The sequence below is a fragment of the Bufo bufo genome, chromosome 4 (assembly GCF_905171765.1).
Source record: "Bufo bufo chromosome 4, aBufBuf1.1, whole genome shotgun sequence".
Lineage (NCBI taxonomy): Eukaryota > Metazoa > Chordata > Amphibia > Anura > Bufonidae > Bufo > Bufo bufo.
In genome coordinates this window covers 483,521,828-483,546,576 of record NC_053392.1, presented here as the reverse complement: position 1 = coordinate 483,546,576, position 24,749 = coordinate 483,521,828, and the positions used below count along the sequence as shown (strand labels likewise).

The 24,749-nt window shown below is 43.9% G+C and overlaps 1 protein-coding gene across 1 annotated transcript in view; it reads left to right on the top strand.

Annotated features, from left to right (window-relative positions):
* CRIM1 (cysteine rich transmembrane BMP regulator 1) overlaps positions 1-24,749 on the top strand; it is a 772,316-nt gene that overhangs the window by 648,978 nt on the left and 98,589 nt on the right. The window contains exon 10 of the mRNA XM_040429546.1: positions 14,076-14,197. Within this exon, the coding sequence (XP_040285480.1) occupies positions 14,076-14,197 (122 nt within the window). The remainder of the gene's footprint in view (positions 1-14,075; positions 14,198-24,749) is intronic.

Here is a 24,749-nt window from a genome sequence, read left to right as displayed (position 1 = left end):
GATTTTTCTCACGCGAGTGCAAAACGCATTACAATGTTTTGCACTCGCGTGGAAAAATCGCGGGTGTTCCCGCAACGCACCCGCACATTTTCCCGCAACGCCCGTGTGAACCCAGCCTAAGGAGCACAGCTCGTGTGCAACAAGATCAATGGCGACACCCTTATTGCACCAAAGGCCTACTTTGCATATTAAGAAGAAATATCATAACTCAGGAACGGCGCCTCGGATCAACAAAAGAAAAACAACGTTTCAGTCAGGTGAATCACACAGATTACCTTTAAGTTCAATGGTAAGGGCTCCAGATGGCGACCAAAATGGTCGCCAATGCGACTTAGAATTTACAAATGGCGACAAGATTTTTAGTCTTGTCGCCATTTGCGACTAGACCCGCCGCCGCAGCTCTGCAGTTGAATACAGCGGCAGGGCACAGGAGATGATAGTTCTCTGCCCCGCCGCCGAGTCTCTCCCTCCCCCTGTGCTGCTGCCGCCAATAAGAAGAGAGACAGGAGGAGGAGGGGAGGGGCTGTGGCCACTGCACCACCAATGAAGATAACTGACCTGTTAAAAGAAATACAAGAGGCGGATGCCTGAATCAAATAGCCGGCACCCGTCCTCTATGACAGGGAGCTGCGATCAGCGGCAGTTCTCCTATTGTACTATGCATTCTGTATTCAGAATGCTATTATTTTCCCTTATAACCATGTTATAAGGGAAAATAATACAATCTACACTACCCCGATCCCAAATCTTAACTTCTGTGAAGAAGTTCGGGCCTGGGTACCACATTGTTTTTTATCACGTGCGTGCAAAACGCATTGCACCCGCGCGATAAAAACTGAACAACGGAACGCAATCGCAGTCAAAACTGACTGCAATTGGGTACCTACTCGCGCGGGTTTGCCACAGCGCATCCGAACCTTTTCCGGACACGCTCGTGTGAAAGAGGCCTAAGGCTACTTTCACACTTGCGGCAGTGTGATCCGGCAAGCAGTTCCGTTGTCAGAACTGCCTGCCGGATCCGCCGATCTGGATGTGACTGAAAGCATTTGTGAGACGCATCCGGATGCGGATCCATCTCACAAATGCATTGCAAGAACGAATGCATCTCTCCTCTTGTCATGCGGACAGACGGATCCGCCTTGTATCTTTTTACACATTTTCACCGGTCTGCGCATGCGCAGACCGGAAGGACGGATCCAGCATTCCAGTATTTTTCCCCATAGGAATGTATTAGTGCCATTCCGGCAAGTCTTCAGTTTTTTTTCGCCGGAGATAAAACCGTAGCATGCTATGGTTTTATCTTTTGCCTGATCAGTCAAAATGACTGAACTGAAGACATCCTGATGCATCCTGAACGGATTTATATTAAGTTTAAATCCCCCCTTTCCCAATTTTACATATAAAATATATAAACAATAAATAAACATATAACATAGCGCTGCATCCGAAAAGTCCAAACTATTAAATTATAAAAAAAATATCTCCTTTGCAGTGAGCGCCGTAACAGAAATAAATAAATAAAAACCATGCGATTCGCCATTTTTTAGTCACCTTGTCACCCCAAAAAATAGGATAGGACTGTTCTATTATGGGCCGAAAGTTTCATAAAATGCGAAATGCACGCGGCTTTTTTTGGTGTTTTTTTTTTTTTTTTTGGCTTGGTATTGAGTATCGCAATACTTTTTTATGGTGACGAAAGCAAATCGATTTGGCGACTAAAAATTTAATTTGGCTCCTAAATTTTTCAGTTCAGGAGCCAATGGCTACTAGGTATTTTTTTTAGTCTGGAGCACTTTGTAAATTTCTATACACTGAGCTCCCACTAGTCGTGGCTGCAGACCGTTTTATCATGCACTATGTGATTGGAAGCCGGAGACATAGAGCTGTATACAGATTTAGGCCTCATGCACACGACCGTGGTGGGTTTTGCGGTCTGCAAATCACGGATCCACAAAACACGGATGGCGTCCGTGCGCGTTCCGCAATTTGCGGAACGGCACAGACAGCCTTCAATATAAATGCCTATTCTTGTCCGCAAAGCGCGGACAAGAATAGGACATGTTATATTTTTTTTAGCGGGGCCACGGAACGGAGCAACGGATGCGGACAGCACACGGAGTGCTGGCCGCATCTTTTGCGGTCCCATTGAAGTGAATGGGTCCGCATCCGAGCCGCCAAAACGGCGGCTCGGATGCAGACCCAAACAACGGCCGTGTGCATGAGGCCTTTTCAGTGTATTTATGCCAGTGCTCTGGTGTAAATGCTTTGAGTAATATGGCATTCAGAAAGAGTGCCACTTATTCTGACATTGAAGTTGGGTAAAGTGGGTGAGATTGAGCGTAAATGTATTAAAAAATAAATTTCTTCATCTTATTAAAAAAAAATGTAAAAAACTGGAGCGATGCTAAGTTTTGCGGTGGGGCCCTATGAGATCTGTGTACACACATGGACTATAATGCCTTATTTTATTAATAAGATTCATATGGACTCATGTCATTAACCAGATGAATTTGACTCCTCCTTGAGACTGCACATGAGGTCATCACTGAAAGGACCTCGAGGCATGACAGGTCAAATTGCTTAAAATGCAGCTATTTTGAGACGCTCTGCACCCATTACATGCTTTCCTGCCCCCCACCCCTCAACACATACACATTTCTGAGAATTGTGTACTGCTTCTGCCTACTAAATGATTTGGTCACCTGGGCAGCACAGTGCGAGATGATATTTGCCTTCAAAAATGATCTGTGTTGTCTTGCCTACCTTGTGTTAATCAGAAGAATAATTAACCCGACTGTAAGTCTCTATATATTGGTTCAAACAATACTTAAAGGGAACCTGTCATCTGGATTTTGGGTATAGAGCTGAGGACATGGGTTGCTAGATGGCCGCTAGCACATCTGCAGTACCCAGTCCCCATAGCTCTGTCTGCTTTTATTGTGTAAAAAAACTGATTTGATACATATGCAAATTAACCTGAGATGAGTCCTGTCCCTGATTCATCTCACGTACAGGACTCATCTCAGGTTCATTTGCATATGTATCAAATCGTTTTTTTTATACAATAAAAGCACACAGAGCTATGGGGACTGGGTATTGCGGATGTGCTAGCAGCCCATGTCCTCAGCTCTATACACAAAATCCCGGTGACAGGTTCCTTTAAAACCATCTTATTGAGGATTCTGTACTATTGTAATGTACATCATTGAAAGTCAATGGGGGACAGATCAGTTTTCTATTGTGTCAGAGAAAACGGATCCGTCCCCATTGACTTACATTGTGTGCCAGGACGGCTCCGCACCACATCATGGACAGAAAAATGCATTCTGAGCGGATCCTTTTCCATTCAGAATGCATTAGGGCAAAACTAATCAGTTTTGGACCACTTGTGAGAGCCCATGACGGATCTCAGAAACGGAAAGCCAAAACGCCAGTGTGAAAGTAGTCTTAGGCCGGGTTCACATCGGCGTTTCGTTTTTGGGACCTGCACTTTACGCATTCATTATGCTCAGTTATTCACATTTTGCATCCGTTTTAGCCATTTATGTCTGCAGTTAGGACTTTTATCCATCTAAAATAGTTGTTCTTGGACAGAAATGGCTAAAGCAGATGTAAAGTGTTTCACTATAACAAATGTTGTTGCTAAAATGTAACTTTTATAAAATTATCTAAAAATTGTGGAGATTCTCAACTACATGTACCAACTAAACATATAGACTGTCCTGGGTGGCACACACTTCAGATACGAGTATGGTACCGGCCAAACCCAGGACTGTGTATATAGCCAGGGGGCCAGAACAGTGACCAAACATAGGGGGGATGGACTTATTGTAGTGCACACTCCTCCATCTACCCCAGCTAGTAATCAGTCACCCAACAACATGTATTGGTCTGCACTCCCTCTTTAGGCTATAAAAATCGTGACGGCCATCCCAGTGCCACAGGCTACGTGCTGCGCGCTATGCACCAGAGCGTGTCAGCACATTTGTTTGTGTTTGTATGTGTCCACAGCGCTGCTGATGAATTGGTGGCATCACTAAAAGCCACCATAGAAACGCGTCGAGCGGAATAGGCTGCTCACTCTTAACCATAGAGGGGAGAGCCTCAATCTGATAGGAGACACATTTAGGTAGCCGATGTTGTTGGGTGACTGATTACTAGCTGGGGTAGATGGAGGAGTGTGCACTACAATTAGTCCATCCCCCGTATGTTTGGTCACTGTTCTGGCCCCCTGGCTATATACACAGTCCTGGGTTTGGCCGGTACCATACTCGTATCTGAAGTGTGTGACATTCTATATCACGGGTGTCAAACACAAGGCCCGCTGGCCGAATCCGGCCCGCCAGACCTCGTCATGTGGCCCGCGCAGCGAGCGAGCTGGCGGCGGCGGCTGGGCACAGGGAGATGAGCGCTTCCATTGTGGAAGCGCTCATCTCCAGTCATCTGTATGACGCCGTCCTCAGGACAGCGATACAGATGCCTGCCTGTGCTGCGGTAGGGGAGGGAGAGGCGTGTGCCTATCAGAGGCCGGCGCAGGCGGCGCGATGACGTCATCGCGCTACCTGAGCCATACAGCGTGGGACACAGACCAGAAGAGGCCTGCATCGCATCACTGACATGGAGGTAAGTATGTGTTGTTTTTTTTTGTGTTGTTTTTTACTTTTACTGGCGGGGGCTGTTATTACTGGCAAAGGGGGGGGTTGTTTGTTATTACTGGCAAAGGGGGGGCTGTTTGTTATTACTGGCACAGAGGGGCTGTTATTACTGACACAGAGGGGCTGTTATTACTGGGGGCTGTTATTACTGGCACAGAGGGGCTCTTATTACTGGGGGCTGTTATTACTGGCACAGAGGGGCTCTTATTACTGGGGGCTGTTATTACTGACACAGAGGGGCTCTTATTACTGGGGGCTGTTATTACTGACACAGAGGGGCTCTTATTACTGGGGGCTGTTATTACTGGCACAGAGGGGCTCTTATTACTGGAGGCTGTTATTACTGGCACAGAGGGGCTCTTATTCCTGGGGGCTGTTATTACTGGCACAGAGGGGCTGTTATTACTGGGGGCTGTTATTACTGACACAGAGGGGCTCTTATTACTGGGGGCTGTTATTACTGGCACAGAGGGGCTCTTATTACTGGGGGCTGTTATTACTGACACAGAGGGGCTCTTATTACTGGGGGCTGTTATTACTGACACAGAGGGGCTCTTATTACTGGGGGCTGTTATTACTGGCACAGAGGGGCTCTTATTACTGAGGGCTGTTATTACTGGCACAGAGGGGCTGTTATTACTGGGGGCTGTTATTACTGGCACAGAGGGGCTCTTATTACTGGGGGCTGTTATTACTGGCACAGAGGGGCTGTTATTACTGGGGGCTGCTATTACTGGCACAGGGGGGCTGCTATTACTGGCATAGGGGGCTATTATTACTGGCACAGGGGGGGGGCTGTTAATACTGGCACATGATTGGGGGCACTATAGGGGCATCTACTGAGGCCACAAAGAAGGGGTATTTTATATAGGCTCTCTGTACAGTACAATTTTATACTGGGACACATGGTGGGTACTATGGGGAAGGGGGGAGAGGAGTACTATGGGGTCATCTACGGGGGACACTAAGAAGGGGTATTTTATACTTGCAAATTATGGGGGACACTGAGGGCATCTACTGGAGCATTTTATACTGGTACATTATGGGGGGCACTAGGAGGAAGGAGGGTGTGGAGCACTATGGAGTCATTTACTAGGGGCACTATATAGGGGTATTTTATACTGGCACATTATGGGGGCACTATGAGGACATTAGCTCAAATGGGGGCATTACAAGGGGGTATTTTTTGCACTGTCACATTATAAGGAGAATTATTACTACTGGGGGAGGCATTATGGTGGGCTTTATTACTCCCCCATGGTATGACCCCCTAGTAGCAGCACCAGCCTCTCCCTGCTCTGCTATCCCTCTGCACCTTCTCCAAATACTTATTATGAAATCTTTCTCATTATGATAAAACACCTCATCAGCTCCAACGAGCCCCCTGCCAAAGTGGGGAAGTGGCGTCCGAGATCCCCAAGGGCCAAGCCAAGTAACTGTAAGTTTTCCGGCCCTTTGAGGGTGACCAAACTGCTGATGCGGCCCCCGATGAATTTGAGTTTGACACCCCTGGTCTATATGTTTAGTTGGTACATGTAGTTGAGAATCTCCACATTTTTTAGATAATTTAATAAAAGTTACATTTTAGCAAAGACATTTGTTATAGTGAAACCTTATCTGCCAGGTAGTCGCCTACAACACATAATATTATTTAGTGAACACGGATGCAAAATGCGCATAACTGAGCTTACAGGATGCTAGATTCAGTTTTTGTTGTTGTTTTCTGTTCTTCTGACGGATCAGAAGAACGAAGCGGTGACCTTACCTGCACCCTTATTGCCAGACTTTGTGCTAGTTACTTAGTGCAAGAAAGAGCTGGTGAAGTTTCCCTGCAACACCTTTATCATTACAGGGCCCTGCCTATGGCAGAATAGCCACCCTGGCATCAACAATCAGGAACCTAATTAGATCACGCTGAGTGGTTTCTGTGGGTGGAATGGAATCTATCTTGCGTTTACCAGGTGGCTGCTGGCCGGCGGGGTGGAAAAGTTAATTTGTCATACTAGCCGGGATCAGAAATAGAGAGGACAAACATCAAAGCCAAAACAGTATCAAATAGCAATGTCAGAAACAAGCCAAATCGAAATGTACAGAGACACAAAGGCAGGAGAATGGTCACCAAAGGTCCAAGGTCAAACCCAGTAGAAGGAAAAGAGTGGTCATGTAAACAGGCCAGGTCAGAAGCACTAGAATACTCACTATAAGCAGAGAGACCCCACAAACGCACAGGACCAGGTAGCATTGCCGTAACAGCGTTTCTTGCCTATTTGCCTGACTCCTAGTGCAGAGACTGTTACATCAATGGCTCTTTCTCATTGGAGATTGAGATTTATTGAAGGTTTCTGTCTGGTTATGGGATGCCAGGACCCCGTCTTCTTATCTTGCGACTCCTGACAATATACTCTTTGGAGCTTTCTCAATGAGATCTTAGAATTAGACTTTTGTTTATTACTGTGTTGTTTCGCACTGTGTAGCTTTATGCCTTTGTCGTATAATACTACTTTAGCCATTTTTTTATTAGTGTTTTTGGCAATAAAGCTTCGAGAATTATTTCTAATACTTGCTCAGCATTGATGGCAGACTGCTGCTGAATAACAGGGGAGTCCTGAATAACTAATAGCAATGCTTTGCTCTTCTAATTGTGACTAAAGTGTTCCCATCCTATGGGCGTGTAAGCAGCTTTTCCTTTACAAGGCTCATACTGTTCCTTTCTGTGTAGAATAGTGCAGATACTGCGGCTGATACCTCACATGGGAAATGGCTGCTGCAGTATCACAAGACTGATTAATAAACTCTGTATCTTCAAAGGGGGTTTTCTGAGCTCAGAAAAATGGTTAAGTGAGGTGAATGTGATAATATAATAAAAGAGCCATTATGTATCTGTTAATTCTTACGTCGCTGTGGGCTTCCCTGTCGGTCTGTACTTGGCTGCAGCTGTGGCATGTCTGTATTCCCACTGGCCTCAGTTGTATTGGGCCACATACTGCTGAGATCAGTGATTGGCTGCAGTGGTCACATGGGTATATGGGCATGTCATAGCTGCAGCCAAGTAAATGAAGACTGAAGGAGATCCCCTGAGCCACAACGTTGGAACATTTTTATCACATTTCCTATCTTGGTCCAACTTTGAAAACCCTTTAATTCTGCTACTAACAGGCTTTTGGCCGAATGCTGCTCTGTGTGATAGCTTCTACTGCCCCTTACGGTGAACATGAGTGCCCAAAAAATGCAGGGAAACAATGTACAATGTAACCATACAGTGCCCAAATAAATTGATTTGAAGTGCCCCAAGAAACCACTGTAGACTGTTATCTAAATAACACTGCCAAGTCAATAAACTTGGGAATGTAGTTCGATTCAGTCCAGCATGTAATGGGTTCAGACACCAAGACCAGGAAGGATTCTGTAAGCTCCTGGTGCCCAAGCCGCCCAAGCCAGAGGTACCAATTTTAGTACTAACTGTGCAACCGACACTCCAAAGGCCAGCCATGACTACCAATCTAGTAGAAAACTGAGGCTGTGATCACCATGTGGTGCACATTTGGCTTCTGTGTTTCCATGGGAAACCCCTATTGGCATACCTATTGGCATGCATCTTGACTGTAGACATCTGTATACAATTTATTTTCATGGCATTGAAAAGCATTACCGTTTTCCATATGTGTAGCTCTCAATGAGCGACATAAGCTACTGTAAGGCTGGGTTTACACACTCCTGACAACATATTCTGCCGAAACCCTGCCATCCTGGGGTGGCTAAAGACTGCACAATTTGTGTGGGTAGAACTGAAATATTGCCTTCAAAATTGCGCGGCCCATTGTCACAGCAGGGGGCAGGTTTTCGGACGAAGAGGTCGGCTGTTTCTTGTAAACTCAGCCTAAGGCATCCAGTTACATACATCAGGGCTACAGTGTGGGCAAATACATTGGCTGGTTTTAGGCTAGGGCTGCATAGCGACTTTGGGCCTTAACAGGTGCTGCACAACCAAGGATAGCAGTAGCAGAGTAGCAGCGTGACTCGCATACTTGTCATGACCCCAGAATTGCAAAAAAAATCCAGCAGGGTTGAATTTTTTGTGATTCTGGTGTGGCAGACATGTGGGCTGCAGCCCTATTCATTTCTATGGCTACACTGCCACATTGCAGTCCCTGGTCACCTGTTGCACCCAAGATCGCCATGTAATTCCAGCCTTACATGCTTCGGTGACATTGGGAGTTGGTGTTGTTTAGGTGGATATTGGCTTCCAATAGTGTGCACATTGTATTCAGGGTAGGAAACTCCAAAAAAAAGTCTCTTCCTGATCCATGTGAAATGATGAAAACATGGGGACAAGTCTGTTCCATGCAATGGTATAGGTACAAAGGGGGTAATTTATTAAGACCAGCATTTTGACGCTGGTCTTGGTAAAGCCCTGTACTGGCGGTGGATCCGCTGAAGTTATGTAGAAGAGCCGGCCTCTACGTGTCCACCACCGCTTCTAAATGTAAGACAGCTTCATAGCTGCCTTACAATTAGACCGCATAAATAGCTGCCTAAAACATCCCCTTTCCTGCCCACACTGCGCCCACTTTTTTAGACCTGGCGTGAGCTGGGAGAAGTCGCAGATTGCGACGCAATGGACCTTTGCTCTGCAATCTGCGCCAGAAATACGCCTAATTTAGGTGTATTTCTGTTTAATAAATGCGCCCCAAAGTATTTTTATAAGGTCCTGTTAGGTGGTTACCACTCTCTGACTTTTCTGCATCTCTGAGCTTTCACCTGCAGTCCTAATGTACAGAGAGGTAATAAGAACTGCAGCATAATTGCAGTATTATACAGCGCGGCGGCAATCGATGTATAGTTGAGCAATACAGCTCCACTAAATCCATGCCCTTGAAATATCATAACATAATTGGTGCTCAGAGATTTACAAAGGCGCTCTTGTTAGGCTGCGGTTTGTTATTTCATGGGACCAAGTTCTGTACAAAAGTTTGTTTAGTCAAAAAGTTTAATCTCTGAGAAATCTTATGTCCTTTTCAGGAGTTCCCAGAAGAGCAGAGAATCATAATGTTATATTCCTCATCCACCCCAGATTTCACACCCGGCGCATTTCCCTACAGAATAAAGAAAACCAAACATGACTCACAAGCGCTATTAATACGACGTTCCCAGCAGCTGCAGTGCATGGACTACACATTTATCACCAAGCTTCAGGGTGATGCAGACAATTAGCAAAGGAAGTTTATTTTGCAATAGTAAAAATCATTGACACAGGAAAGAGGAATTAAACAATAGACAGAAGTGTTGCCATTAATACAGGACATGGCGGCACAATGCATACATTGATTGGCTTCCTCTTAGAGGAAAACTGTATTACCATTGAATATTCTTTCTTTTCCTGGAATCTGACGTTGGGCGCGGTTTTTACGTGTTTCACAAAATGCTTTATAGGCCTTTAATCAAACTAGTCTCAGTATACAGTTTAGGCTGAGTTCACACTTGTGAGCCAAAACCAGTAGTGAAGCCTACTCAGAGATCAGGTATAATGGAAAGATCTGCACCTGTTCTGTGTTTTTGACTCGCACCTGGTTTTAGTTCACAATAACTGACGGAAATCACTGAAGTGTGACCTAGGCCTTAGTTGGTTCTGCAAGTCCAGAAATCACTAATATTGTGGAACAATAGCAAATCAGTCAACCCTATCTCTATCCGCAAAATACAGATGACGTCCGTGTTGCATCTATTTAATTTTTTGCAAAAACTGGTCCACAGTCAGCATTGGGTGCCCAAGAATAGGACATGTTCTGTCTTTTGTGGAACAGACATACAGATGTAGAACAGAAGACGTGTGCTTTGAGCATTCGTATGTCCATTCTGCAAAATATAGAACATGCCCTATTCTTGGCTGCAAATGGGGACCACGGACCCATTGAAGTTAATGGGTCTGCAAAAAAAAAATGATTTTGCAGGTCCGCATTTTGTGGACTGCAAAATACATATGGTCGTGTGAATGCCCCCTAAGGACTCCACTTTCTCATGTAACCAATTCAAAAATATATCACGACATGCTAGCAAAACCCTTGACTGTGCATATCACAACCATTAGGTGGCCACATTTAGACACATATAGGACAGACATATGGTCATAGAGTATCGTGAAATCCTGTTGCTTTGAAAAGTTAGATATCTGATGACCCAATATTTGAAATCATATCCGTCCATGAGAAATCAGGTGTTTTGAGAAGACACTGGCTCTCACCAAGCACAACGCCAATCAACGTCACTTGGCCTAGGCTAAGCTGAGAGAAGGCTGCGGCGCTACTGTGAGTGACGGTACCTTTTTAAACATCTGATCACTCGGGGTCCCAGATGTCGAACTCCACTGATCAGATACTAATGACCTATCCAGAGGATAAGTCATCAGTATAAAAGTCTCTGAAAACCCCTCTAAGATATAGGAGTCTTCACATGAGGTAGATAATTGCAGGGGCGTAGCTAGGTGGTAGGGGAGTATTTAGATACAGGTTAAGGGTAGTGAACTAAATCTGAGGATACTACATTTAATAAGACCGGCGTTTTAGCTGTCGGTGGATCGCCGAAGTTATGAAGAGGCGAGCTTCTGAGCTGTCCTACATTTAGACCATTTTCTACGCCTGCTGGCCTGTCCCGCTCTACACCCACACCACGGCCACAATTTTAGACCTGCTGTGAGCGGAGCAATTATACGCCTAATATAGGTGTATTTTAGCATGATAAATGACCCCCTATATTTCTGTTTTAGGTTTCAAGTACATATATATATATATATATATATATATATATATATACAGTACAGACCAAAAGTTTGGACACACCTCATTCAAAGAGTTTTCTTTATTTTCATCAAGAGAATGCCAAGAGTGTGCAAAGCAGTAATTAAACAAAAAGGTGGCTACTTTGAAGAACCTAGAATATGACATATTTTCAGTTGTTTCACACTTGTTTGTTATGTATATAATTCCACATGTGTTAATTCATAGTTTTGATGCCTTCATAGTCATGAAAATAAAGAAAACTCTTTGAATGAGAAGGTGTGTCCAAACTTTTGGTCTGTACTGTATATATAAAATCGGTGAAATGAGGGCAGCACTCCGGTCTTGTGGTGAAAAAGGTGGATTTTATTACACCCAACAGCAATGCAGCATTTCAGCTCTCTCAATGGAGGCTTTGTCAAGCTAGTGAATATAGTGCTCACAACATATTTAAACAGGCAGCTCTCATCAGTGTTACATAATTAGTCATCAATAAATAAATGTGAATATACAGTGAAAAACATGATTAAAAACATAATTCCCATGTGCTACATGTATACAAAGTACAGCATTATTACAAAGTGATCGTGATTACAATAAATAATCTTTCATATCTATAATTCCGTGTCGAGTACATAATTGCCAATGATTCGTATATAAAGTGCATCCGTGCTTAATCATGTATTAATAAAAAAGGACAAAACCACGTCATGAATCCTCACGTGTTCATAATAGCCTCTGCGTCCCATATTGGATACTGCGCATGCGCCGGCATATGTCATAGATATAGATTTTGGTTACTAATTTTTGACTGTCTAGAATTTTTTTCCATCATTTTACTTGTAAATCTGCTGGTATGACAATTGGAATTGGCTAAATTTGGGCCTGCAACAGTGATACTTTGTGAAAGCAATGGGACTAGAGGTTTGTTCAGGTATACAGTACAGACCAAAAGTTTGGACACACCTTCTCATTCAAAGAGTTTTCTTTATTTTCATGACTATGAAGGCATCAAAACTATGAATTAACACATGTGGAATTATATACATAACAAACAAGTGTGAAACAACTGAAAATATGTCCAATTCTAGGTTCTTCAAAGTAGCCACCTTTTGCTTTGATTACTGCTTTACACACTCTTGGCATTCTCTTGATGAGCTTCAAGAGGTAGTCCCCTTTAATGGTCTTCCAACAGTCTTGAAGGAGTTCCCAGAGATGCTTAGCACTTGTTGGCCCTTTTGCCTTCACTCTGCGGTCCAGCTCACCCCAAAACATCTCGATTGGGTTCAGGTCCGGTGACTATGGAGGCCAGGTCATCTGGCGCAGCACCCCATCACTCTCCTTCATGGTCAAATAGCCCTTACTTTCAAAGTTTTCCCAATTTTTCAGCTGACTGACTTACCTTCATTTCTTAAAGTAATGATGGCCACTCATTTTTATTTACTTAGCTGCTTTTTTCTTGCCATAATACAAATTCTAACAGTCTATTCAGTAGGACTATCAGCTGTGTATCCACCTGACTTCTCCTCAACGCAACTGATGGTCCCAACCCCATTTATAAGGCATGAAATCCCACTTATTAAACCTGACAGGGCACACCTGTGAAGTGAAAACCATTTCAGGGGACTACCTCTTGAAGCTCATCAAGAGAATGCTAAGAGTGTGCAAAGCAGTAATCAAAGCAAAAGGTGCTACTTTGAAGAACCTAGAATATGACATATTTTCAGTTGTTTCACACTTGTTTGTTATGTATATAATTCCACACGTGTTAATTCATAGTTTTGATGCCTTCAGTGTGAATCTACAATTTTCATAGTCATAAAAATAAAGAAAACTCTTTGAATGAGAAGGTGTGTCCAAACTTTTGGTCTGTACTGTATGTAAATGACATCCTCTAGGAAGACATGCATTAGAACTACAGACAAAAAATGTAACAGATTTAATGAGCACCTGTCATCTCCTGACATGTCTGTTTTAGTAAAAAAAATTATATTCCCCCATGGAACCGCAGTTCTTAAGCATCTATTCTTACGATTGCATATTCTGCCATTTCTCTATTATTTATGCTAGAGGTATATGAATAAAAGTATAACTTATTGTCACCCATGGTGTGTGTGTCCATTCACTTCTGCCAGTGTCAGAATGTGCAGAGACACACCATTCACTGGTAATACCCAGTTGTAGCATTATTCATAAACAGGAATAATAGAGGCATGGCCCAACGAAAGCAGACGTGTCAGGAAAGGCGACAGATCCTCTTTAACTATTGCCAGAACATTCGGGTAATTTTTGTATGCACATGGATCACTTTTTTCCGGAGTTATTGTTTAAAGCAAGCATATTGCAACGGCAGACCAAAAGAAGTGCCTTTTTTTTCTGAAGCAATGTATAATTATCTGGCCCAAAATGGTGCTTAATTTGACTCATTTTATGAAGCAATCAGACATAAATGCCTCAGTGTTCCTGATTGGAGCTTCAGAATTAGCGTCGTGATTAATTGAGTTACATCGCTGCTCGGATTCTTGTAATCAGTGCTTTGGAAAAACAGGATTCATATTACGGAAATCATTCTCAGAGACAGAGTTCTAGACTTGTGTTGTAGGGGCGTTCTCTTTCTAATGGATCCCCAATTTTGTATCTTGTTGTCTAGGAAAAACAAACATGGCTGTGAAATCTGCCGCTGCAAGAAGTGTCCGGATATCCCATGTGGAAAGATTTGTCCTATGGGCTTTGAGCAAGACAGTCATGGCTGCCCAATCTGCAAGTGCAGAGGTAAGAATAGGCCGTCACCTCCATATATACTGTGTCTTGCTCTAGCCATCAAACCCCCACCAGATAGTGATAATATGTACAAAACTTACATTCCAAGAGACAGCTTTATGACTCCTTCAGTGCTACTAAATGTCATTTTCTGACAGCGTAACCCTATTTATTAGAGCTTTGTTTCCCGCTTGTAGCAATTTCATTTTTAATTACTGCAGTCTAATGAAGTAACCCATCATGGAGTCGGCAATGACTTTTTAATGAGCACATACAGGAGCCAAATGGACTGATTGTTCCTGTGCTTTTTCATTGCACATGATTCTTAAGTATAAGTCAAGTCCAAAATCTTTCTATGAGTTGTGTCTACCATACTAGAGCACATTAACTTTTTCTTGTTTATGTGGGATATCAATTCCTAGTGTAGATTATTTGTTCAACCCAGAAGCATAACACAAGCATAAGACATGGTGGTCAGGTTCCTGGATGTCATTAGGACCTGTGGAGACTATAACCCCAATTTCAAAAAAGTTGGGACACTGTCTAAAATATAAATAAAAAAAGAATGCAATGATTTTATTCACAATACAACGTATTTTATTCACAATACAACGTAGAACACATTTCATGAAAATAAAGGGGTAAAGGACATGACAATATCTTTCTAACAAACCTAGACCCAGCCCTGTACCTCACATGGATCCAGAGATCTCCCCATTCATTGCTCTGCTAGATTTATATCAAGCTGAAGGCTCAAGGGGAGTGTCTTTTCTGCTGCCACTCAGGGTGTGTGTCTATGCTCTCCCTATCACAGCTCAGGAGGCAGTTGAAGGATGAAACTGAGCATGTGCGGCCTTCTCAGTGAGCAGGTCAAAGAAATAAGAAAGAACAAACAGCAGGTGGCGCTATATAGATACATTTTGTTGAATAAATCAGTGGCTATACAACATTTTTAATTACATACAATTACAAAAGTATTCAGATCCAGGTGCTGGTTTGAAAACCGTCAAATATTTTTGTGGGACAAACTTATTTAGAACTTCATTGAAGCAACACATCTGAAAAAAAATTGGGACAGGGCAACAAAAGGCTGGAAAAGTAAGTGGGACTAATAGAAAAACAGCTGGAGGAGCAATTTGCAACTAAGTCAAGTGACTATGTATAAAAGGAGCATTTTAGAGAGGCAGAATCTCTCCAAAAGCAAAGATGGGCAGAGATTCACCAATGTTTAAAAACTGCATGTAAAAATTGTGAAACACACAGTTCAAAAGCTTGCATCTCTGATGGTGCCTATGGCATTGGCAGCTTACACATCTGGAAAAGCACTCAAAACTGAACAGTATATAGAGGTTTTAGAACAACAGATAATCCCATCCTGGCCACGTCTCTTTTAGGGAAGGCCTTGTATATCTCAGCAAGACAATGCTAAACCAGATACTGCATACATCACGGCTTCGCAGAGTAAGTCCAGCCCTTTCACCAATAGAAAACATTTGGCATATCATGAAACCCAACAAAAAGACCTTGTTGAACAGCTTAAATCCTACATCGGACAAAAATGGTGCAACATTCCTCTCCCAAAATTCCTACAATTGGTCTCCTCACTTCCCGACGTTTACACTGTTAAAAGAAAGGGGGATGTTACACAATGGTAGACATGGCCCTGTCCCAACTTTTTTTTTAGATGTGTTGCTGCTAGCGTTGAAACGAATCAAAGTGTCCGAAGTGAACTTCAATCTGAATTTCAGGGAAAATTTGATTTGCTGAATTTCCTTGTGCTTCATGGTAACGAATCAATTTTCCCTGAAAATGGAGAAAAAAAAAATTGAACTCACATCCATTTAATCGCGTAGAAGCCGCAGCAGCCATCATAATTGAATATCCTGCGCAAAATTGCACGCACTGTGACGTATTACGTCATTACGCACCATGTGGTATTTTGCAGTGGATCTTCAATCAAGATAGCTGCGGCAGCCTCTCCACGATCAAATCGATGAGGTGAGTATTTTTTTTTTCCACCGGATTAACCCCTGAAAGCCACAATGTGCTTCTCAGGGGTGGCGCAATCGCTCCGTCATTACACCTGCTAATTACAAAGAAATGCGCTTTGTGACAAAGTAATTTGTCCCAAAGCAAATTATTTAGTAAATTTCCGTGAAGCAGCCAAATAAAATTTTCAAGAACTTCGATGATCTCAAGTTGCTGCCATCAAGTCCTAAATGAGTTCATGTTTTTCATGAAATGGTAAAAAGTCTCACTTTCAACATGGTTTTACCACCTACTACCTCTCATTTTGATGGAGTTTAAAAGATGCAGACAGCACACCATTTGCTGTCCGCATTCGTTTTTCCTTTCCGTTGCTCTGCAAAAATAATAGAGCATGTCCTATTCTTGTCTGTTTTGCAGACAAGAATAGGCATTTGAAACATTCTGCGGGACCTGCGGAAGGGAAAATGCAGGATTCACACAGCTGGCATCTGTGTTTTGCGGATCCACGATTGGCGGACTGCAAAAACCGGCTACAGCTGCGTGCATGAGGCCTTATCCAGTATTTTACAAACTTTTTACAATGGTGGAACCCCTAATAAATGTGCCATATGCAGCTGCTGTCTTTTTTTATACAAAAGTAAACCGTTGAATGGTGACTGTTATAGTCTTATGTCAATCTGCATTGTATAAAATGAAGACCTAAATTTTACTATAGTACAAATAAACACATATATATAAACTTTATTAAGAATACTAGCTGGACGTCTTGGGGATAATAAGTCCATAATATGATGGCAAACACTGTCCCTACAGTGCCATACTAGAGAGTAGTGCCATGTGCATAATGCCTATGCCATGATTTCTCTTAAGCCGCACCTCCTTCACGGTAAACCATACCCACTTTAAGCTAGGGTTGGACAATATCAAAAATATTCAGACGATAACGATATTAAAAAATTTATCGCGATAACGATCTATATTGCGATAAATACCAGTTTAAAAGAAAAAAACACAAGGAGACATTATACTGTATGGGGGGCCACAATTAGACGTTATACTGTATGGGGGGCCACAAGGAGACGTTATACTGTATGGGGGCAGCCACAAGGAGACGTTACACTGTATGGGGGCAGCCACAAGGAGACGTTATACTGTATGGGGGCAGCCACAAGGAGACGTTATACTGTATGGGGGCCACAAGGAGACGTTATACTGTAGGGGTGCCACAAGGAGACATTATACTGTATGGGGGGCCACAAGAAGACGTTACACTGTGGGGGCCACAAGGAGACGTTACACTGTATGGGGGCCACAAGGAGATGTTATACTGTAGGGGGGCCACAAGGAGACATTATACTGTATGGGGGGGCAACAAGGAGACATTATATTGTATGGGGGCCACAAGGAGATGTTATACTGTAGGGGGGCCACAAGGAGACATTATACTGTATGGGGGGCCACAAGGAGACATTATATTGTATGGGGGGGCCACAAGGAGACATTATATTGTATGGGGGGGCCACAAGGAGACGTTATACTGTAGGGGGGCCACAAGGAGACATTATACTGTATAGGGGGCCACAAGGAGACATTATATTGTATGGGGGCCACAAGGAGACTTTATACTGTATGGGGGGCCACAAGGAGACGTTATACTGTAGGGGGGCCACAAGGAGACATTATACTGTATGGGGGGCCACAAGGAGACATTATATTGTATGGGGGCCACAAGGAGACTTTATACTGTAGGGGGGCCACAAGGAGACATTATACTGTATGGGGGGGCCACAAGGAGACATTATACTGTATGGGGGGGCCACAAGGAGACATTATATTGTATGGGGGGCCACAAGGAGATGTTATACTGTATGGGGGGCAACAAGGAGACGTTATACTGTATGGGGGCCACAAGGAGACGTTATACTGTATGGGGGCCACAAGGAGAGGTTATACTGTATGGGGGGCCACAAGGAGATATACTGTATGGGGGGCCACAAGGAGACGTTACACTGTATGGGGGCCACAAGGAGACGTTACACTGTAGAGGGCGGGGGCCACAAGGAGATGTTATATTAAAGTCCTGTGGCCAGAGGCCACCATACATACAATAATACTTTACGATATACTTTTCCCGCAGCTGCCTCGCTTGTGTGCTCCGATTCTGACATCAGATGTCGGTGGGCGGAGATTTGAATATGGGAGCAAGGAGGAGGCCCGCTGCGGGAAGTAATAAGTTAACTTTCAAACGGATCAGCTCAGTCAGAGGAATCGACTCGTCCGGTTCAGTGAACTGAATCGATTCAAAAGAACGATTCGTTCATGAACCAGACATCACAGGGGTGTGGAATTCCTATCGCCCGACGCACGGGACATGCAGTTCCGGGCGCCGGGCAAGTAGTTTGAACAGTTGTTTAGCCCTGTACGGGCAAGTAGCAGGGACATGTCGATTGGGCAGTAATTGAGTGGCCAAGATGGGAGAAGAGGAGTGAGAGACCCCACGGCCCCCTGCAGATGAGCGTTCCTCCCGGAGCCTGTCCACATCGCAGCTCCCGGCCTGACCTGCAAGCGCTGACTGGGGTCACATAGCATTATACTGATTTATGATGCTATGTAACCCTTACAGTTCTGGAATGTGTTGGATAACACTGACAGCATTATGTCAGTGTTATCCAATACATTCCAGAACTGTAAGGGTTACATAGCATCATAAATCAGTATAATGCTATGTGACCCCAGTCAGCGCTTGCAGGTCAGGCCGGGAGCTGCGATGTGGACAAGCTCCGGGAGGAACGCTCATCTGCAGGGGTGTCAGAAATAAAGGTTGTGCTGTCTGTCTTCTGAGGCTCTGGCCCTGCCTGCAATCTGCACTGCACGTGGCACTTGATAAACTATAATGTCTCCCTGTTGCCCCCATACAGTATAACGTCTCCTTGTGGCCCCCATGCAGTATAACGTCTCCCTCTTGCCCCCATACAGTATAACGTCACCTTGGGGCTGCCCTAGTGCCCCATACAGTATAACGTCACCAAGCGGCTGCCCCCGCACAGTATAACGTCACCCTGTGGCCCCTGCCCCCATACAGTATAACGTTAGTATAAGTTCAGGACAAGTAGATGGTCATGAGGGACAAGTAGATTGAGCCCCCACTTTAGTCCTTCGACAAGTAGTTTTTTTTTTATTTCCACACCCCTGCATCACTAATAAGTTTGTAATTTTGTCATCAGAGCACACACTAGCGAGGCAGCCGCAGGAAAAGTCTCTCCAGAGACACCCAGTACTCACACAGAGTTCGCCACATATACAATAGAACTAGCACAGAGGGGTGACAGACGGTGATGATGTCAGATGGTGGGTGGAGTCTGGAGACATGACTAAGGGAGGCGGAGCAAGAAGGAGCCAGGAGCTAGGGGAAGTAATGTTTGTACTACTCAGCGCTATGCACGTTTAGAAGCGGTCAGCGCACATGACCGCTTTGATGACGTCACAAAATACTGCGGTAATTAGGAAACAGCCATATCGCCTTTTTTTTTATACCGCGGTATATCGTGATACCGGTATATCGTCCAACCCTACTTTAAGCTATGCCATACCTATTTGTCAGCTGCAGCAGAAAATGTGTGTAAAACCCTTATTAAATGTGGAGTAAGACATGTGCGCCAGAATTCTGGCACTTTTGCAGTAGTAAATCTGCCCCATTATGTGCATTGAGAAACCATTACTGTGTATACACAATAATTGAAGATGATGTCCAACCAAATCATAGAAATTTACATTTTTTTATTCACTTGTTGCATCTATTTTTTCACAAGTGACAATAGGAAGTGCAGTCTTATTAATTGTATGTTTGAACTGGTAGTAAATATCTCCTTTGTTACCGACTGAAAATGCTGCCACCTTGACACTACGTCATCACTTTTACAAAATATACAACAATATCTTTGTACACTGAATATGGCACAATGGCCAAAATCTGGCTATTTCTCTAACATCTGATTTACAAATATAAAGTTAATTTCTATGTTTTGAGTAGAAATCCTCTTTAAGAGCATTTATAGAATAGAGCAACGAATACGTTGGCTGTTAGGAGGCTTAACGTTTTCGAGAGAGTACTGTGTGCCCGTGTCGAGGTTCATCTCAACCGCAGATACAATCAGGAATAAGATCAGCGATCCCAATGTCTGAACAATATTGTTAGGGCTGCATTTGTTAAAAACATTACCTGAGTGTGCTGCTCCAAAGACAGCGAGAATGTTTATCTGCACCAGATCTGTAGGGCGTCCATGACCTCTTCTTGGTTTTTCTAGCACATTAAAGTGTTCACATTTTCATTGCATCTTCCACTTAGAAGGAGTAGTGCTAGGCTCAAATTGTGCACATTGGTAGACGGCAATAATTTACTGTGCCAACCACCAGGAATGGTAGGCTGCTGGCCCACAGGGATCAGGGACGTCATAGCGGAATACCAGAGTAATCAAGCTTACTCATGGTCAGAAAGTTTGAGGTCAAAGACCATGAAGGCAGCTGAGAGGTAAAAGGACTATAGCTCAGATAGCAAAGTAAAGCAGACTAGCAGAACCTAGCAGGACCTGTATTGATCAGGCAAAGAGTGTGAGAGACTAGCAGGTATTTATAGTGCAACTGATGAACTAGTCAGTAACTGGACAGCAACACACAGAGCAAGGAGAGAAATGGTGTAACCCCTGTAGTGCTGAACCTGAGGTGAGATACACTGAACTGAGCTCCTGTTCACACATACACACCAGACAGACAGACACATAGTGAGTGAAGCGACAGACACAAGCCTCCAGCTTTAACACTTACTAGTGTACTTTACTTATATTTGCATAGATGTCCTGATTTTATTTCCCCTTATACAGTCATTCTGGCATAGATGAATATAGAGAGCCTCCTCCTCAGTAGCTAAGCCCTCTTCTACTTTACATCTGATACTAATGAACTGATCCACGCAGCCACATCCCGACACAGATGGGGGGGAGCTCTCTGCCAGTGTCAAACCGAATGCAGCCGTGAAGCTTCCCGAACCGCAATAGGAGTCTGAAATGTGGATATTGGTGAAGATTTCAATTAATTATATCAGTAAATTGTGTAAAGTGCCCACTTAACTTTTTATGTTGCCACACAACCCTGGTACGTGGTATTTGTTAAATGGGCAGGTACAGTGTACCTAAGGTTACTTTCAAACATTTAGATATAGTATTTCTATAACAGGCAGAGAGCTCCTAATACAAAATTACTAGCCAAGGGTATAGCTGGAGGCATAGAAGATTGTACAGCTGCTAAAGGAGCTGGTAGTATTGGGACCTACTGTATCAAAAGTCTACATTTTTACTAAAATCATTCAAAACCCTGCTATGTGAAAAGACATGTGCAATTACGTTGAACTGTCTGCTCCCCTCCCTGTCACAATACATATATCTTTAATATTGCACAAATACTATGAAAACCACCAGATGGTATGCATTAACTCAAAGAGAACATGATCAAAGAGATTGTCATTTCTTTGTAGAAACGGAGGAGTACCTAGTGGCTGAGCGACAGATCTGGTACCACCCGTGGTCCATGTCAGGACGGCTCAGCCTACCACCCGTGGTCCATGTCAGGACGGCTCAGCAGCCAGATCAGTAAAATGCTATAAACCAGTTGTCACGGTGGGGAGTGGGGAAAAAACCCCACCGTACAATGTCAGGTATAAAGGAGAAGCAGCTAGGCCAGGACGCCGGAATCAGGGCTCCTAAAGCGTCCCTAATTCTCACCCTAACTCCTCACCATATGAGCGGACCTGGATAGTAGGATGGCTCATACCAGGATACCTTTGGCCCTGAGTCGCCCTGATAATCCCTCACATAGGAGCAGGGTAGAGTCGACCTGTTCTTCCCAGACACGGATGACCAGGAGTCTCAAATGGCCTAGCAGCAGGGAAAGGAAAATACCATAAGCAGCAACGGAGTCGGCAGGTAAGAGTACCAGAAACACACTTACCTGCCGTAGCCACCACTACTGGAACCTGCGAAAACATACAGTAGCCCACACACCAAATAGGACACCGTGCAAACAACACCACACACAGGTATCCAGCACTCCTGATACTGCCCCAAGCAAGGTGCACGGCAGCCCCAGGCAGCACTGCATACAGACTTATGGTTCACCCCTCAGGGAAACCAGCCCCCTTCCGGAGGTACAACACACACAGGGTAACGTCTTGCACACAAGCAGGGACAAACACCAACAACATCCCAGACATGTAACAGCAAACAAGACGTACAACAAACCCTGAACATAAACCCACACCAAACAAACAACAAGTGAGGTTGGGTACATAGAGGATACAAGGGAGACAAAGGAATGACATCGCAGATGACATCGATGTCCTACAAGGTGGCCCTCAAGGACTGGGTAGATAGAACACCCTGGACTGGAGCAGTGCTCCAGCACCAACGACAGCTGCAGTACAACTGACTCCAGCCAGGACGCCACAGGAGATAAAAGCCAAGTGACCACACCCACATACAAGCATAAAAAACAACCCGTTGCCGCAGGCAACAGCATGGTTGGCAACCATGCCACGGCGCACACAACAAAGGCCGTGACACTGCCCCTGCATGCTATAACCACAACACGTTGCCTAGAGCAGTGTTTCCCAACCAGTGTGCCTCCAGCTGTTGCAAAACTACAGCTCCCAGCATGCCCGGACAGCCTTTGGCTGTGCGGGCATGCTGGGAGTTGTAGTTTTGCAACAGCTGGAGGCACACTGGTTGGGAAACACTGGCCTAGAGCAACTGCAAGCATGGCAAAAGTGTCACGGCGCACACAGCAAAGGCCGTGACACCAGTCCACAGTAAACTATAGAGACATATAGAATTCTGATTATATGTGAGAAATACGTCTGTCGTGATGATGTCTTCAGGAGCAAGGGAATGGGATCCAATGAGCAACAACCTCCCCAAGACTGGGACTTATAGGAATGCCTTTAATAAACCTTTTCACTAATTGATTAAATAAAAAAGCTGATGAAAATGGTGCAAAATGCTTAAAAAAGCAGAGTAGAAAAAATATAAGCAATATACACAATAAATGATGCCAAAAGTGATTTTAATTCCCTTTTCATTGTTCTCAGTGACAATTACTTCAGTATCTGTCTGGTTTCACAGAAGCGATGCAGTTTTCAGACTATATTTAAATCAATGGCACATGGTTTATTAATGAACGAGTTTTATACAATGGATAATAAGAATTTTATATACAATAGGGGATCAATTCATTACTGTGTGCTATCGTCCATTACAAGGAATTAGTTAGTTATTGATTTCTGGTGGAATAAATTATCTTAATGGTTAGAAGATGATTCTTACTAACAGAAATGACAGCAGAGTCTTGGAGGAAAGATGACTTACTGCGGCAATTAAACCGTTCTAACCCAATAGCAAATCCATTGCGAGGTCAGGAAATGAAAGGATTGTACCAAGGACTGTTGGGATACATTAAGTAAGCGTCCACATGGGCCGTAAATGGCATCCATTATGAATCTGCGGCAAAATCCGGTGAAATCCTGGTTGAAAATCCATAGCATAAATTGACATGCTGGAGATTTTTAAATATACACCGCATTTACAGTTAAAAAAATGTTTCAGAGAGTGTGGATTAGATTCCTTAAAGGGGTTGTCCGGGTTCAGAGCTGAACCTGGACATATCCCCATTTTCACCCAGGCAGCCCCCCTGATATGAGCAACGGAGCATTTCATGCTCCGATGCTCTCCCTTGCCTTCTGCTGTATCGCGCAGGACAAGGGCTGTTTGTTTATATCTTTTACACTGCTAGGCGGAGGCTTTAGCCTAGCAGTGTTCCCGGTGATGTCACCGGCACTGATGGATGGGCTTTTGCGCTGCCCTAGTAGTTTTACAGGCTAGGGCAGCACTAAACCCCACCATTAGTGCCGATGATGTCACCGGGCTCAATGCTGGGGGGGGAGCTTCTGCTCTAGCTTTACGCAGTATCCCCAGAAAAAGCCTTTGCCCTGCGCGATTTAGCAGAGCATCCAAGCATGAAGTGCTCATGTCAGAGGTACTACCTGGGTGAAAACGGGGATATGTTCTGGTTCAGCTCTGAATTCTGACAACCCCTTTAAAGGTTATGGACACCTTTGGGACATATTCTTTCAATGATCTGTCTTTTACTCATTTTGGGCTAAAAGTTTTTTCAGTTGCACTTTATTACAAATTAAAAAAAAAAATTGTGATGCGTGGTTAAAAATCAGTCTATTGGCAGATAACCCCTTTACTGGTTACAACACTGCTGATTTTCTGCACAGAAATCCACGGCAGTATATCCGCAGTGTGTACACTATGTGTTAAACACTCCATGAGGAGAATGGGTATTTTTAATACTGCCTAATCTGAAACTACTGTGGTGTAGCAGAGTGTTGGAGTTGGGTTTTAGAAGCCAAAATCAAGAGTGGGTCATAAATGGGGAGAAAGTATAAAGGAAAAAATACGGCTTCTCCTCTTTTTTGAATTCACTCCTGATTTTGGCTTTCAAAACTGCATCAGGAAACCTGACC